Source organism: Cariama cristata, unplaced genomic scaffold (genome assembly GCF_000690535.1).
Source record: "Cariama cristata isolate BGI_N322 unplaced genomic scaffold, ASM69053v1 scaffold8384, whole genome shotgun sequence".
NCBI classification, from domain to species: Eukaryota; Metazoa; Chordata; class Aves; order Cariamiformes; family Cariamidae; genus Cariama; species Cariama cristata.
The window spans coordinates 298-12,979 of record NW_009613432.1 but is presented as its reverse complement, the minus strand read 5'-3'; the positions used below and the strand labels follow the sequence as shown (position 1 = coordinate 12,979).

General features: G+C 39.8%; 1 protein-coding gene across 7 annotated transcripts; it reads left to right on the top strand.

Annotated features, from left to right (window-relative positions):
- Positions 1-331: 331 nt before the first annotated feature.
- On the top strand, positions 332-11,522 carry ANP32E (acidic (leucine-rich) nuclear phosphoprotein 32 family, member E). Of its 7 annotated transcripts, none has more exons than XM_009699018.1 (6): positions 332-523; positions 1,021-1,143; positions 2,599-2,764; positions 4,327-4,481; positions 6,546-6,600; positions 8,667-11,522. In XM_009699018.1, exons 1-6 carry the CDS (start codon positions 332-334, stop codon positions 8,732-8,734), a joined length of 759 nt encoding a protein of 252 aa, XP_009697320.1. In that variant the 3' UTR covers positions 8,735-11,522. The 7 variants fall into 7 exon arrangements, with proteins under 7 accessions (XP_009697320.1, XP_009697324.1, XP_009697321.1 ...); XM_009699022.1 differs by having other exon boundaries at positions 376-523; positions 4,351-4,445; positions 8,667-8,734; XM_009699019.1 differs by having other exon boundaries at positions 376-523; positions 4,336-4,481; positions 8,631-8,734.
- Positions 11,523-12,682: the final 1,160 nt, after the last annotated feature.

Here is a 12,682-nt window from a genome sequence, read left to right as displayed (position 1 = left end):
ATTGGAATATGCACAATTAAATTATTAGACTTTAGAAAGAAGTGAGCAGTTTGCTTGTATACGAGGGCAGCTTAGACCCCAGGCTGCGGTGGCACTATAGGAAGCGATAAAAGCGTCCGTCCGTAGAGTTTGGGGGTAGATGGCAGTTTTTGCAGAATTTGAAGCATGCTCAGAGGAAGGGAAACTGTTGCATACTTTTTTTTTTTTTTAAAATAGGCGGATGTCAGTGATTTCGGACCACAGGTCTCATCTAAATTTGAAACAAACACCAAACCAGCAGATATTTAACAGTCTCCAAGTTGTGGTTTAGATGAAGCCTGTGGGTTTTTTGATGCTTATTCAACTGACGGGTGACTTGCTCTCCCATTTGAAGGTGACGGAGTTGGTGCTCGATAACTGCCGATCCAGCAACGGTGAAATCGAAGGTCTGAACGATTCATTTAAAGAACTCGAGTTTCTTAGCATGGCCAATGTAGAGCTGACATCGCTGGCCAAACTTCCCACGTTGAGTAAGCTCCGAAAGGTGCGTATCTCTCGTCTGCCAGGGATTTGAGAAGTCAAAGTCACGGGTGGCAGGTCCACGGTTGCGCCTTTTGGCGCTCGCAGGTGAAATTGGGTGGCGCTGACGGTGCTTTACGAGGTGGCAGGCCTGTGAGACCACGCCATGTCCCATTTATGTGCTTTATTTTTAAGATCAGAAATTGTTTTGGGTATCTCCAGGTAATTATGGCCAAATTGGGCTTGGTCAACGACTCTTAGTAGAATACATAGCGCTTACTGTCCTAACTTAAAATGGAGGCGTCCAAACCCGTGGATTTTAAGGAATAGTTTGTAATTCTCAACGTAAACTTAAAGGAACTTTTTGACAGGCAAAGCCCGTTAACTTGTGCGACTCTTCAAAAGTGTTCAGCTTTGTGATCAAACGGTTAAGTTAAAGGGAGAATGATTAAAACGGATGTGGTCTGAATCTAATGGTAAGAAGCCAACCATTTAATTGCCTCGTTTGTTTCTGTACAATAGTTGGAGTTGAGCGACAACATCATTTCAGGAGGCCTGGAGGTCCTTGCGGAAAGATGTCCAAATCTCACATATCTAAATCTAAGTGGCAACAAAATCAAAGATCTTGGCACTGTGGAAGCTCTTGTAAGTACAAAGTGAGAAGGGCTAATGGAGAGTTTAAATCTAATAAATACTACTTTGCATCGAGAATAAATTAACGTTTTTTGCAATGGAATGGTGCAAGCGTAGCAGTAAGGGCTGCGTATGAGCAGGTTTTTCAAGCACAGTGTAGAACAGCAGAGAGGGGCTTTAAACTGGTAAACTGGGCTTAAACATGGTAAGAAATCAGCAAGTGCAAAGGTACGGTGTGCTGCGTTCTGGCTGCTTGTGTTCCTTTTCAGCTGAAAGGCATGCGAAATGAAATTTCTGTTCTTACCTGTCATATGTTTTATGTTTTTTTTTTTTTCTTGCCAGCTCAGGTGAAGTGGATACTGCAGTCTTTTAGGTTTGTGAGTTGGTCCTGACTCGATTAACTCAATGGCATGGCTATTAGGGACAGCACTTGTAAATGTGCCGCTGTAAAATTCCTTCTGTGTTAGTAATGGGATGTACTGAACAAGAGATTTTTCAGCTTCTGTTTTGTCTTTGAAAGAAAAGTAGCCAAGTTATGTCTTGCTAATCCTCTTGTGTTCATTTGTTAAGGTATAGTTTGTCTAATAAGCAACTGCCTTAAGCTTTCATTAAACTGTGAAGTGATTAGGGGGTGTGTATGAGACGGTCAGATGGGGCAAAGCTGGAAAGCACCAGCAGTAGGTCGTTCAAATGTAGGAGGAAGATGCCAGCGCCTGTCACTGCCTGATCTGTTCACCCATTTTTCTACATGATTATATATATATATGTATTTTTTTTTTTAGGACTTTGATATAGACTGCATATTTTTACAACTGCTCGTAAAGATTCTTCATCTACTTTAACGATGCTTTAACCCAGCAGTTAGTAGACCAAGTAAAGCAGTTACAGTGCTCTATAGAGGAAATGCTTTTATTTAGATCTTAGGTGCTTGCCAAGCCATGCAGTGGCTCGTTCTGTACGTGTGTAAAGTCTGAAAGGTGAGAAAAATCGCCATCGGTTGTCTGTATTGTTCGGAAAGCAGATTCTCTAGCGTAGCTATAAATCCTACCAAGTGCCTCTTGCTGGCTCCTCACAAGATGCCTGTAATTAAATTAGCCAAACCGTTCCCTGAAAGGCTGCTGGAGTTGTTAAGTTTTTGCCCGTGATCGCCTGAACAAAAATAGGCTCTGCAAACAAAAACCAAACTCAACTATATGTTACGCAGTCTGTGCAGCGTGGTCTGTGGAGTTGATCTGCAAAAGCACTTTCATTCGGAGTTCTGAGTACTGCAAACAACTTTTTGAACTGAAACTTGTTTTTAATGGGGAGCAAAATACTGAATAGAAAAGAAGGGATGGGGACAAAATAAATTCTGTAGCGGGCTATATGGCTAACTGTGTTTGGGCTACGACCGCACGGTAACTTGAAGTACCACAGAGTTGTATGAAGAAGAAGGGGGGAAAAAAAATACTTTTCATTTATTTTCAGCAAAATCTTAAAAACTTGAAGAGCCTTGACCTGTTCAACTGTGAGATTACAAACCTCGAGGATTACCGAGACAGCATTTTTGAGCTGCTTCAGCAAATCACATACCTAGATGGATTTGATCAGGAAGATAATGAGGCACCGGACTCAGAAGATGATGATGACGAGGGTAACTTCCTGAAATAAACTGTGCATAGAAAGAGTATGCTGTAATAAAGATGTAAATGTAGCATGGGGTATAGCGACTTCTTAAACGCGCTAGCGCGATTCTGTGCGCTTACTTCTGAAGCACAGGCTTCTAGAACTGGTTTGGTATTAACGCGCTGTGATACAGAATGTAAACTCCTGTCAAAGGTTTTGAGTGCTCTTGCAGAAGCCTTCTGAGTTGAAGGAAATTTGACTAAAGATATTGTTACAAACATTCGCAAAATAAGTTGTTGCCAGTAGTAAAGCGCTTTGGCGCTACTGAACGATACAAAGCGAGGCGACAAACACATATTACTTTGTATGAGAAATTGTAATTTTACTGCTTTTTGTAATGGCTTCAGTCCCATCCTCAAATATAATACGATTTTTTGTTCAAAAAACCATACGTAGTTCCTTTTGATCTGACCTCAGTTGTAGTCATGAGGCTATTCCTACATCTTTTTCTATTGTTACCCGATTGAAAACGAAACCTGTAGGTATAGGTCTGTCAGCATGTGGCTACAAATTCTGTGATGATGCGATCGCAGGAGCAGGGTGTGAGTGCTCTTCTTTAAACGTACTTTGCTTACGAGATGACTGACACAGTCAAAGCTATTAAGAAAAATAAACCCCATCCAAAATGTGTTTGAGCGCTCTTAGCAAATATGACGGGCTGTTGTTGTGGGGCAGCGTCTTATGCGCAACTGCGTTGTAAATATCCACACAAATAATGAGTGAGATTTGGGCTGTGTCTGCCTGACAGAGGTTTCTCAGTGTTTTCTTTGTGCTTTAAATCATTAGCTGGGAGCTGAGGCTGCTGTGTGCTGGGTCGTGGCTGTCAAGGGGTTGCTGACGAGCCCTTGGACACATCAAAGTTTGGAAGCCTGTGTTTAAGAGAACTCAGTGAAAGCCAAATAGTTGATACTTGGAATGTGAAAATAAACCCAGTATTTGAAAATAGATTAATAGGTTATTAAGTTGAAAATTAATTTCAGTGTTCAAATCACCCTGTCATTTTTTGTGATTTGCTCAACTGAAACTGTGAAAGTGGTGATGTGCTCCAGACGCAGAAATGAAATGAGGGATCGTCTCTTTCAAACTGTAGGTGTTTCATAGTCACTAGTAAGTGATTAAATAACAGATAGATGTAATATGTTAAGCTGGTTTTGCCTTTAAATCTTGTAGGGTTTGATTCTATAGAGAAGCCTCTCTTCCCCTTCCACTGACTAAATTTTCAGCTCCCTTGCATGAGTTTGCATACGTAGCTGCTTCAGGCACCGAGAATTTTGCCTGGAGCTTGTGATGTAAAAACACTGGTAGCCTTTCTTCAGGGAAAACAAAGTTGGAAAGATTAACTTCATTAAAATCATGCTTGTTTCCCACGTATTGCCTGCTTCTAAAAGAAATAAAAAAAAAAAAAAACCCAAACCCTTCTGGAAAAAAAACGTTCCAACTAGCTTGACCTGGTGTGTACAAACTCGCATAAAGAGGAGTTAATGAAACTTAACTTTTAGCATATATGTAAAAGTGTCTCCTTCATTTCAGGGGATGAAGATGACGATGATGAAGATGAGGATGAAGCTGGGCCTCCAGGAGAATACGAAGAGGAAGATGATGAAGATGATGGAGGTTCAGATTTGGGGGAAGGTGAAGAGGAGGAGGAAGTTGGTCTTTCATACCTGATGAAAGAAGAGATTCAGGTAAAGTTTGTAAATTCTACCAAATGGAAGAAATGAAGAGAAACTGCCTACAGACTCCTGTGTTAATTTAAACATATAGGTACATAGTATATATACATTCGGGGTAGATGCAGTGACGTATTTTAGAGGGGATGCTGCTGTCCCTGAAATGCAAAGTATTGACTTGAATGGAGTGGTGGCTGTCAGCTACGACCAAGACTTGGTTCACTTTTATCCCACCCCTTAACGCTGCAGGATGGTAGAGTCTCTTTATTCTCGGTAAGCTAGAGAAGCCGTTCTCCCCAGCGTTTTGAAACTATTAAATTGTCAGAATAGAAATACATAGTAGAATAAATTAATTTTGGAAAACTGAAGAAAATACCCAGGTCTTGCAAAAGAAGAGGATGAAGTAGCAACAAGTTACCACTACTTCAAGTAAAACGAAACCAAGGAAAAGTATGTTTTTTTCTGTAATAAATGCTGGTGGGGTTTTTTTGTTGGTTTTTTTTTTACCATGCACTCACTTGAAAAATGTTCTTAGTGGTAGTGTGAAGAGCTGTGGAAAATAGCCCATGGGATCTTTGGAGTAGTGCTGTGGTAAAAAGCAAATGGAGGAGTATTAAGAAGCTAGGATAAGAAAATATACACATTTGACAAGGTTCTGAATAGGTTCTTGTAGATATAAACCGGTCATGCCTAAATGATTATTGGATAGAAGTAAAACTCGGGAGTCCCGATTTAGTACTCTCCTTTGACAGCTGCAGGGGTTTCAGAGGGAGAATGTGTCTGGCATGGATTTTGTGTGCAAGTCTGTGCAAGCAGCTCACACGTTTCAGATCAAAAAAACCCTGTGGACATCGCTTCCATTGCTGTTATTTTTGATAAGAGTTTACTTGCTGTCATCTCCCTTTCAGGTGGATGTGCGGAAAATCTTGACCTAAACTCTTTGGTGTTCTTTGCTTACGAATGTAACTTTGTTTTTGCCTTAACACTTTGAAGAGTTAATGGCTGTAACGATATTTGTGAAGTTAAAACTAAGTAACTAAATCTCCTTTAAAGACCTTAGAGGTAGTTCTTTGGAATATGCTCTTGTATATGCTCTGCATGTGAGGTGACTGGAAATTGCCACGCAGAGCCATGAAAATGTGAGGGCAGTTCAGAACCGTGGCCCTTCTGTGGATGGTGCAAGGAAACCAGACGCTAAGTTTGTATTTTGCTTCCGTTTCGGTAAGGAACAGGTGGCGGTCAGTATGTAAAGTCTGGAAAGAGTTCTAGTCTGGTGGCTTTTCCTTGTATTTTCAAAAATGAAATCACGTACCGTTCTAATTGCAATGAATTAATCCCGAGTGGTTTTGAATTCCCATGTTCTACAGGCAAATGTCAGATGGGCTCCCTAACGTTTTCATATTTTTACTTGTTACATTACCCTATGTATAAAATTTGATACAGCAGATCGATATAAAAATAAGACTTCAGTTTGTCTTCAAGGCTTGACGTGGTGCCAGTAGGGCAGAGATCTTGCACCATTGTTTAATTTCTCTGGGGCTGCTGGTTGTTAATTGGTTTACATTTTTCAGCTATCGGCTTTTAAAAAAAAAAAAAAAACCAACAAAAAAAAACCCAAAACAACAAACCCCCACCAACCCCAACAACTTAATTCATTTGACATAGAATCAATAATTTTGTGAAGGTATTAACTGTTCCGCTTTCTCCTCTTCCTTGTCCTGTAATGACAGTGGGTTAAGAGGAAAACTAAAGCTCTTTTGTCATCTCCATTTGCTGTCGTGGCCTCTTCAGTTAATTTTGCAATAACTTACTCTTGAGCTGGCGTAAGGTAGTGATGAGTGGGAAAAATGAGAAAATGAGAATACTGGGCCAGATAATACCCTGGCTTGGGTGATTAAATGTTCTGTAGTCAGTTCGGGTGCCTATCCTTGTACAGTTGTCCAGTAACAAAAAAAGCAAATGGGGAATGTGACCTCTGAACAGAGCAAGCGGGATTTTCTGATTTCTGCTCAGGACCAGCATGTAAGCTAAAACTTAAATAAACAGCACTTGTAAAAATATTTCACAATTTTTGTAAAGGATGAAGATGATGATGATGACTACGTTGAAGAAGGAGGTGATGAGGAGGAAGAAGGTAAGTTCTCAAGTTGTGACTCAAACGATTCTTTATAATTCTGTAACTTTGCAAGTTTGGGATGTGCACTTTAACGGCATAAATCTCTGTTTGGCTGGTCTGTTTCTGAAGGTATGTGACATATTTTAGGATCGGTTTAAGCAAGAGCTCGAGCAGGTAGTAAAGTAGCTGTGCGGTATTTGATATTTTTTTGTCCACTCATAAAATAAAACTAAGGAAGAAGTAACAGTTTTCAGAGTCTCTCGTTGAAGCAGCTTTCTAAAATGAAAGATACTGCATCTCCTACACAGTTAGAAATCTTAATTTTCCAACATGGAGAGGGACTCTTCTCTATACCTTGCAAATGTATATATATACACCTGTACCTTACAGGCATTTGAAATACCTCGTTTAATGCACCAGAGGCTCCACTGGCAAAGCCCTACAAGCAGCAGCAGTAGCCAGAGGTATCTTTTTTCCCTTTATCAAGCCGAAAGTGGCTTCTCCAGTAAACCTTTCTACCTGAGAGGCAGCTCCTAGGAGTCAAACTCGACCCAGTATCCTAACGGCTTAGCTAATAAGCCTAATCATATTTTTTTCTACCTAGTCTTTTTATCGATGGTTTTGATGTTGGACACATGTGTGTGGTTCATCCTGCTTTCAGAAGGTACGATGTATCGAGTGTGTGTAAGTGAAGTGGGAAGAGTGGCATTCTTGCAGGCTGATACTGTTCCTTTGGTATTTTGCAGAATGTGAAGTTCTGTTTGCAAGAAGTGGGTTACTCAAGTATTTTTTCATAAAAACACTTTTTGGTTTATCTTTTGATATTTTAAAAAGGACCTGCAAAAAGGACGAACACTCATTCTTTTTTGCCCCTTGTTTGAGGTTTCCAAGCCTTCGGAGTAGGGAGCAGCCTTATGTTTGATGCTGCTACTCTGTTCTGGACCACTAGAACTGAAGCTGCTGTACAGGCAGAAGGCTTATTCTTGATTTTTGCGCAGATATCGGCGTACTCGGATTTGTGGGTGGATGGGTGGCTTAGTGGGAACACAGAGATGTGTACAAGCGGTGAGATTAAGACACAGGGATAGGAGTCCCCTGTTGTTACCAATCAATGGCTGCTAAAGTCCCTCTCAAGAAAGTACCAAGCTTCATCTTAACATTAGCTGTCTTTTCCTCTGCGCTTTTCTTGCTCTCCCAGAACTTCACTTTTCTAATGGTTAGGAACTCTGTCCCTATCTTTAAACTATCCCTAGCAGCAAAGTTTTGTATTAATCCTGAAGCCCAGTTCCACGTCTCTGTAAACTGCAGACAAATTGTAGAATTTCTCACCAGACTAGTCCCCATCTCACCTGTACGCTTGGCTTCGTGCAGCAGTTTTTGGAGATGGATTTTGCACTTGCAAAACCTGAAATTCTGAAGTAGTAATGCTAATTCTTCACTTTTTACAAATGCAGCCTTCGAATCTATTAGGACAACAAAGCAGGTGGTCAGGATGGCTAATTAGCCAGGAAATGACTGCTGGAAAATAAATCTATTAGATTTGACAAAATTGCGTTTCATGATTTCACCACAAGAGCGCACAGTCCACTGACTGAATTAAGCATATTTCTAAGAATAAGCCCGAAGCTGTTTATGCAAGATGCTTGTATCAGGTTGTCATTGGAGAGAGAACAGAGCATGTTTCACTTGGTACCTGCAGAAACCGCTGGGTTTTGGGCAGGGTGTATGCAACTTCTGAAAACTACAGTTAGGGAGATAAAAAAATGTCATTTCCATTTTAGTTCTCAAATATATGTTAACAGAAACACTTTTTTATGAAATCTACTTCATATCAATAATTCCCGTATGGAACATCCCATGCTCAGCTTGAACTTCGTTTAATATGGCCTGCATGAATTATTCAGAGTAATGTAAACTGATCTTTTTTTTGAGAGCCATAAGCAATGCGGAGATGTTACAGTGGTGAATGCATTAACTACAAACAAACAGTAATCTATTTCAATTACCTGTCCTAAAAGTATAACGTTACATTTACGATGTCTGAGCAGAACATAATGAGATGTATGCATACCTCTTTTCCTTAGCAGAGGGCATTCGAGGGGAGAAGAGGAAACGAGACCCTGAAGATGAAGGCGAGGAAGAGGATGATTAATTTGTTAGACACAAGTAGGACCAGACTCTTAAGTTACAGAATACGCAATAGTGATTATGCAGATCTGTATGTCTCCATGTACCATAGATGTCCCTACAGAAGATAATATGTTAACTTTTTATAGGAGAAGTGTGGTTTTACTATTCTTGCCCTTTTTATCATTCCAAATAAGATATGATAGCCTGTTAGTGAACCTATATGTAGAAAACAATTTTCAGCCCTATAATCACTGAAGCCATTGTCAAATTTTTTCCCCCTAGACTTTTATTTGAAGCTCTTTGATTTTGTACAAGCTTGCTGTGTTGGTCATCGTTAGCCCGGAGTTAAAACACTCATTTCACATGGGTTTAATATTGTGAATTTCCTTGAAGATTTTAAAGGTTTTTTTATACTTAAAAAGCTGAACTCAAAAGTGCTATATGGCAAATTCCAGTCTCTTTTAAATGAGAAGTTGACTATAGTCCGAGTTTACCAGGGATTTGATTTGAAATCAACAACTGGATCACACCTTTATTTCAGCTTTTTAAAAGGTGACTCCTGTAAATTTTTTTTTTGAGTCTTCTATCCATTTTGTGTGTTCCACTGTAAAGCCTGACTGGGTTTCAGAAGATTATTATTTTTTTTTCCTTTTTTTCCCCCTCTCTTGCTCAGATGTTTACTGGAGTATTCACTAGATACCTTCAAGAACCTATCTGGGCAAACCGAAAGGGTTGTAATTTGTAAGTTTTCTCCAAAATACATAGTCATTGCAGGTATTAACAAAAGCAAATAGTCTGTAGTTTCAAACCATTTTGCTAAAAGTCGTCGTTAAACTTTCACTCAGTTTGCTCTTGCATTGTCGTTTTGGGAATTCTGCAACAATCATGGTGTTTGGCTATAAAATATATGCATTTCTAATGCAGACGTTAACGGGTAACTCCTTCAAGCACATTTTTTTCAAACGCGCCACCCCCACCACTTTTATAGAATCATTGCAGGAGGAAAGAGGAACATAAGTTAGTCTTTCTTCACAGGTCACCTTTTAAACTTTTTAAATCTGGTTGTAGGCAAAACATTCGACTTCATGTTTAATACTAGTGAATAGTTTAGGGTTTTTTATATTGAATGGCTGCAGAAACTTGTTCCATTGCGTATGGTTGGTGGCAAGGACAGGGGATGTGCAGACAAGCTTTTTTTTTTTCTAGCAGCCTGATTGTGACCAACAGGTCTCAATAATTCTGCCCCGATGGATTCATGTTTTCTATTCGAGCCACTGCGAAACAAGTCCAAACATACAGCATTCCTCTTTCAGTCATGATTTGGATTTAAACCAGTAGTCTTGAGGTAAAACTAATTTACATTGTTTCACGTAGGTACTGAACCAAATATCACACACAGCTTTATTCAAGAGACTTATTTTTATATCTGTCTTGGCTGACAATAGCTGCCATTAAACTGGGGGAGACACCAAGGGTGGGGAAGAGGGAGATTTCCTGGACCTAACTAAGAGTCAGTCACCCATAGATCGGTTACCGGTGAATATTTAATAGGTATTTCACACACTAGCAGACTTTAAATGTGACTTCCAACTCTTAAATCAAGTTTAGATACTGCAGGGTTGAAGTTCTGCAAAGCCCAATTTCTTGTGCGTGTGGTTTTTTTCCCCCAAATAGAGCCTTAAATCATAGTTTCTCATGTAGCTGTAAAGCATAGCCAGCCATTAAAGGCACCTGAATGAAACGAGTCAGGCAGATGGCAATATACTTGGCAATGAACTGACTAAATGGGTTTTGCGTTTTTTTAATGAGTATCTGTAAAGACACTAGAAAAGTAGTGGTAAAACTACATTTGCAACCACAATCTCAGTTCCTGTGTTTGTGTATGAATACTGAATGAATAGATACCTTAGGTAAGTGCACATCCTATCTTGTCATGGAGGCTCTGTGTTCAAGGCAGTTGCTTTGTGCTCAGCTTTGAGATAGACAAGTGTGTTTTCCCATCTTTTTGCCTTTTTTTTTTTTTAAGTCTCGGCAAGTGATTGAAACCTATTATTTATAAGCGTGTACTTTAAAGTACCTCATTGTCAGGGTTTTCCTTAACTGTCTTTTACTGATGCATATGAAATTAGTTTTAAATGGAAAAAAAAAAAGTAGTTTGATGGATTAAAATTATTTGAGTACTGGTCTTGTTTTGGTAAGCGAGTCCAGTTTGGACATTGGATGAGCTAATTGGACAAAACAGAATAAACTTAGATGGGGTTAGCAGACCTTCCCTAAATTAGGCAGGCTTAACGCTTCCTAAAAAGAACTTGCAGTGTTGTGCATCAGCCGCTACATCTAAAAATCTGAGCCTCACACAAAACTTACCTTCCTGAGTAACTTTGTCTTTTCCTCAGTGTTACCATCTAAGTATAGTTTCATATTTGTCAGCTTGGCATGCAATTAAACAGCGTAGCATTTTTTAAAATAAGTAATACAGAGCCTCCAGATAACTTTTGAAACTTTTTTGCTTGGTGGGTGGTCTTTTCATGCAAATATGTAAGGGTGGGTTTTATATTTTGTAGAGGTTTTGTCCTATTTTAATGCTCTTTGTATGGCAGTATGTATATAGTGTGTTTCGGTTCCTTATCAAACTCTTTCCTTAAACTTTGGAGTAACTGATTTTTGTGCAACTGTGTTTTGAATAAAGCCATGACAGTGTTAAATTAAAGAAAACAACCCTGCAGCACTCTTCTGATAATTTTTAGTTGTAACAAAACATGTTTCCTCCCCACGTGTGCTGTAAATTTTAAATTAAAAAGTTTTCAAACCGAATTATTTCAAATAAATTGAGACTATTGTATTGGATTACTTCTTTTAGTATGTACAGCTGTGGAGAATGTGCTATTTCTGAAGGAATGGAGTAAGAGGTAATTGTTCTTTCCTGTTACCTTTTTCATTATTTGGGAAACCTGCAGAATTGTGTCATCTTTCTGGGGCTAGAACTTGGACTTGATACATTAGTTCTTGGTAACACAGTCACCGTCAAGGAAGGCTGCCATGGAAAACCCAAAGTGATGTCGGGATACTTTTCCTTAAGAGCGTTTGCAGACGAGTTTAACGTAGAAACAAGTGTTGGAGCTGACGGGGCTTTTGCACGCCCTATAGATCAATACCATTTGAGTTTCGCTAAGCTATGCAAGTCTGGCTGAGTCTTAAGAAACAAAAATGGAAATCAAGAGCTTGGTTATATTTTGCTTTTCATAAATGCTGACTTGGTGTGCCCGGCAGCCTGAGCTGCGAGTCTAATGCTGTCCTTTCAAAGCAGCTGCGTCGGTCTGGGTGAACTATTCCTCATTCAAGAACAATGTTTTTAAAAACCTGCTTCTCCTATACAACTAGACATAGCATTGTTTTTATTTTGGGATTAGTCCAGCATTCTTGGCAAAAATCCCCTGGATGCACTTGAGAAAGCTAGTAACTAAACAGGCTTTTCTTCTACTAGATGAGTGATTAGCCAAGGAATGGGCGGGGGTTTTCTGGGATATGTATTTTTTTTTTTTCTTTTAAGTGTGTGGAGGCATTGCCTTTCGATCTGAAGCCCCATATTGGCTGCGCAGTCCCTGTGCACCTATTTGCCTACTGGAGTGAGACCAAATGGGGAACCTGAACTTAAGGACTGTTTTTAACAGAAATTTAGTCTGTCTTTGGGGGGATACTGGTGGGTTTATGTTAAGTAAAACCAGGCTGCTCCATTGTGGTACATGCATGGCAAAGGAGATGAGAGGAAATTCAGTGCTGTGTAGGCATGTCTTCAAAATCGGGGGAAAACTTGAGGCGTGGGCTGACAGGCTCCTGAGCTCATTCTTGTCGTGATCTGTCATAAACCACCTTTCTCCCTGACACTGCTCTGGTGTAAAACACACCGCTGCTGCTGCAGAAGCCGTCTGTCCAGCTCCGGGAGGCGAGATGCTCCACACGGCTGGAAGAC

Excerpts from the sequence above, each read along its gene's own strand:
- ANP32E (XM_009699018.1), top strand. The coding sequence starts at position 332 with ATGCTTATTCAACTGACGGGTGACTTGCTCTCCCATTTGAAGGTGACG. Across the intron at positions 524-1,020 it reads CGTTGAGTAAGCTCCGAAAG|TTGGAGTTGAGCGACAACAT; the intron begins GTGCGTATCTCT and ends TCTGTACAATAG. Across the intron at positions 1,144-2,598 it reads TTGGCACTGTGGAAGCTCTT|CAAAATCTTAAAAACTTGAA; the intron begins GTAAGTACAAAG and ends ATTTATTTTCAG.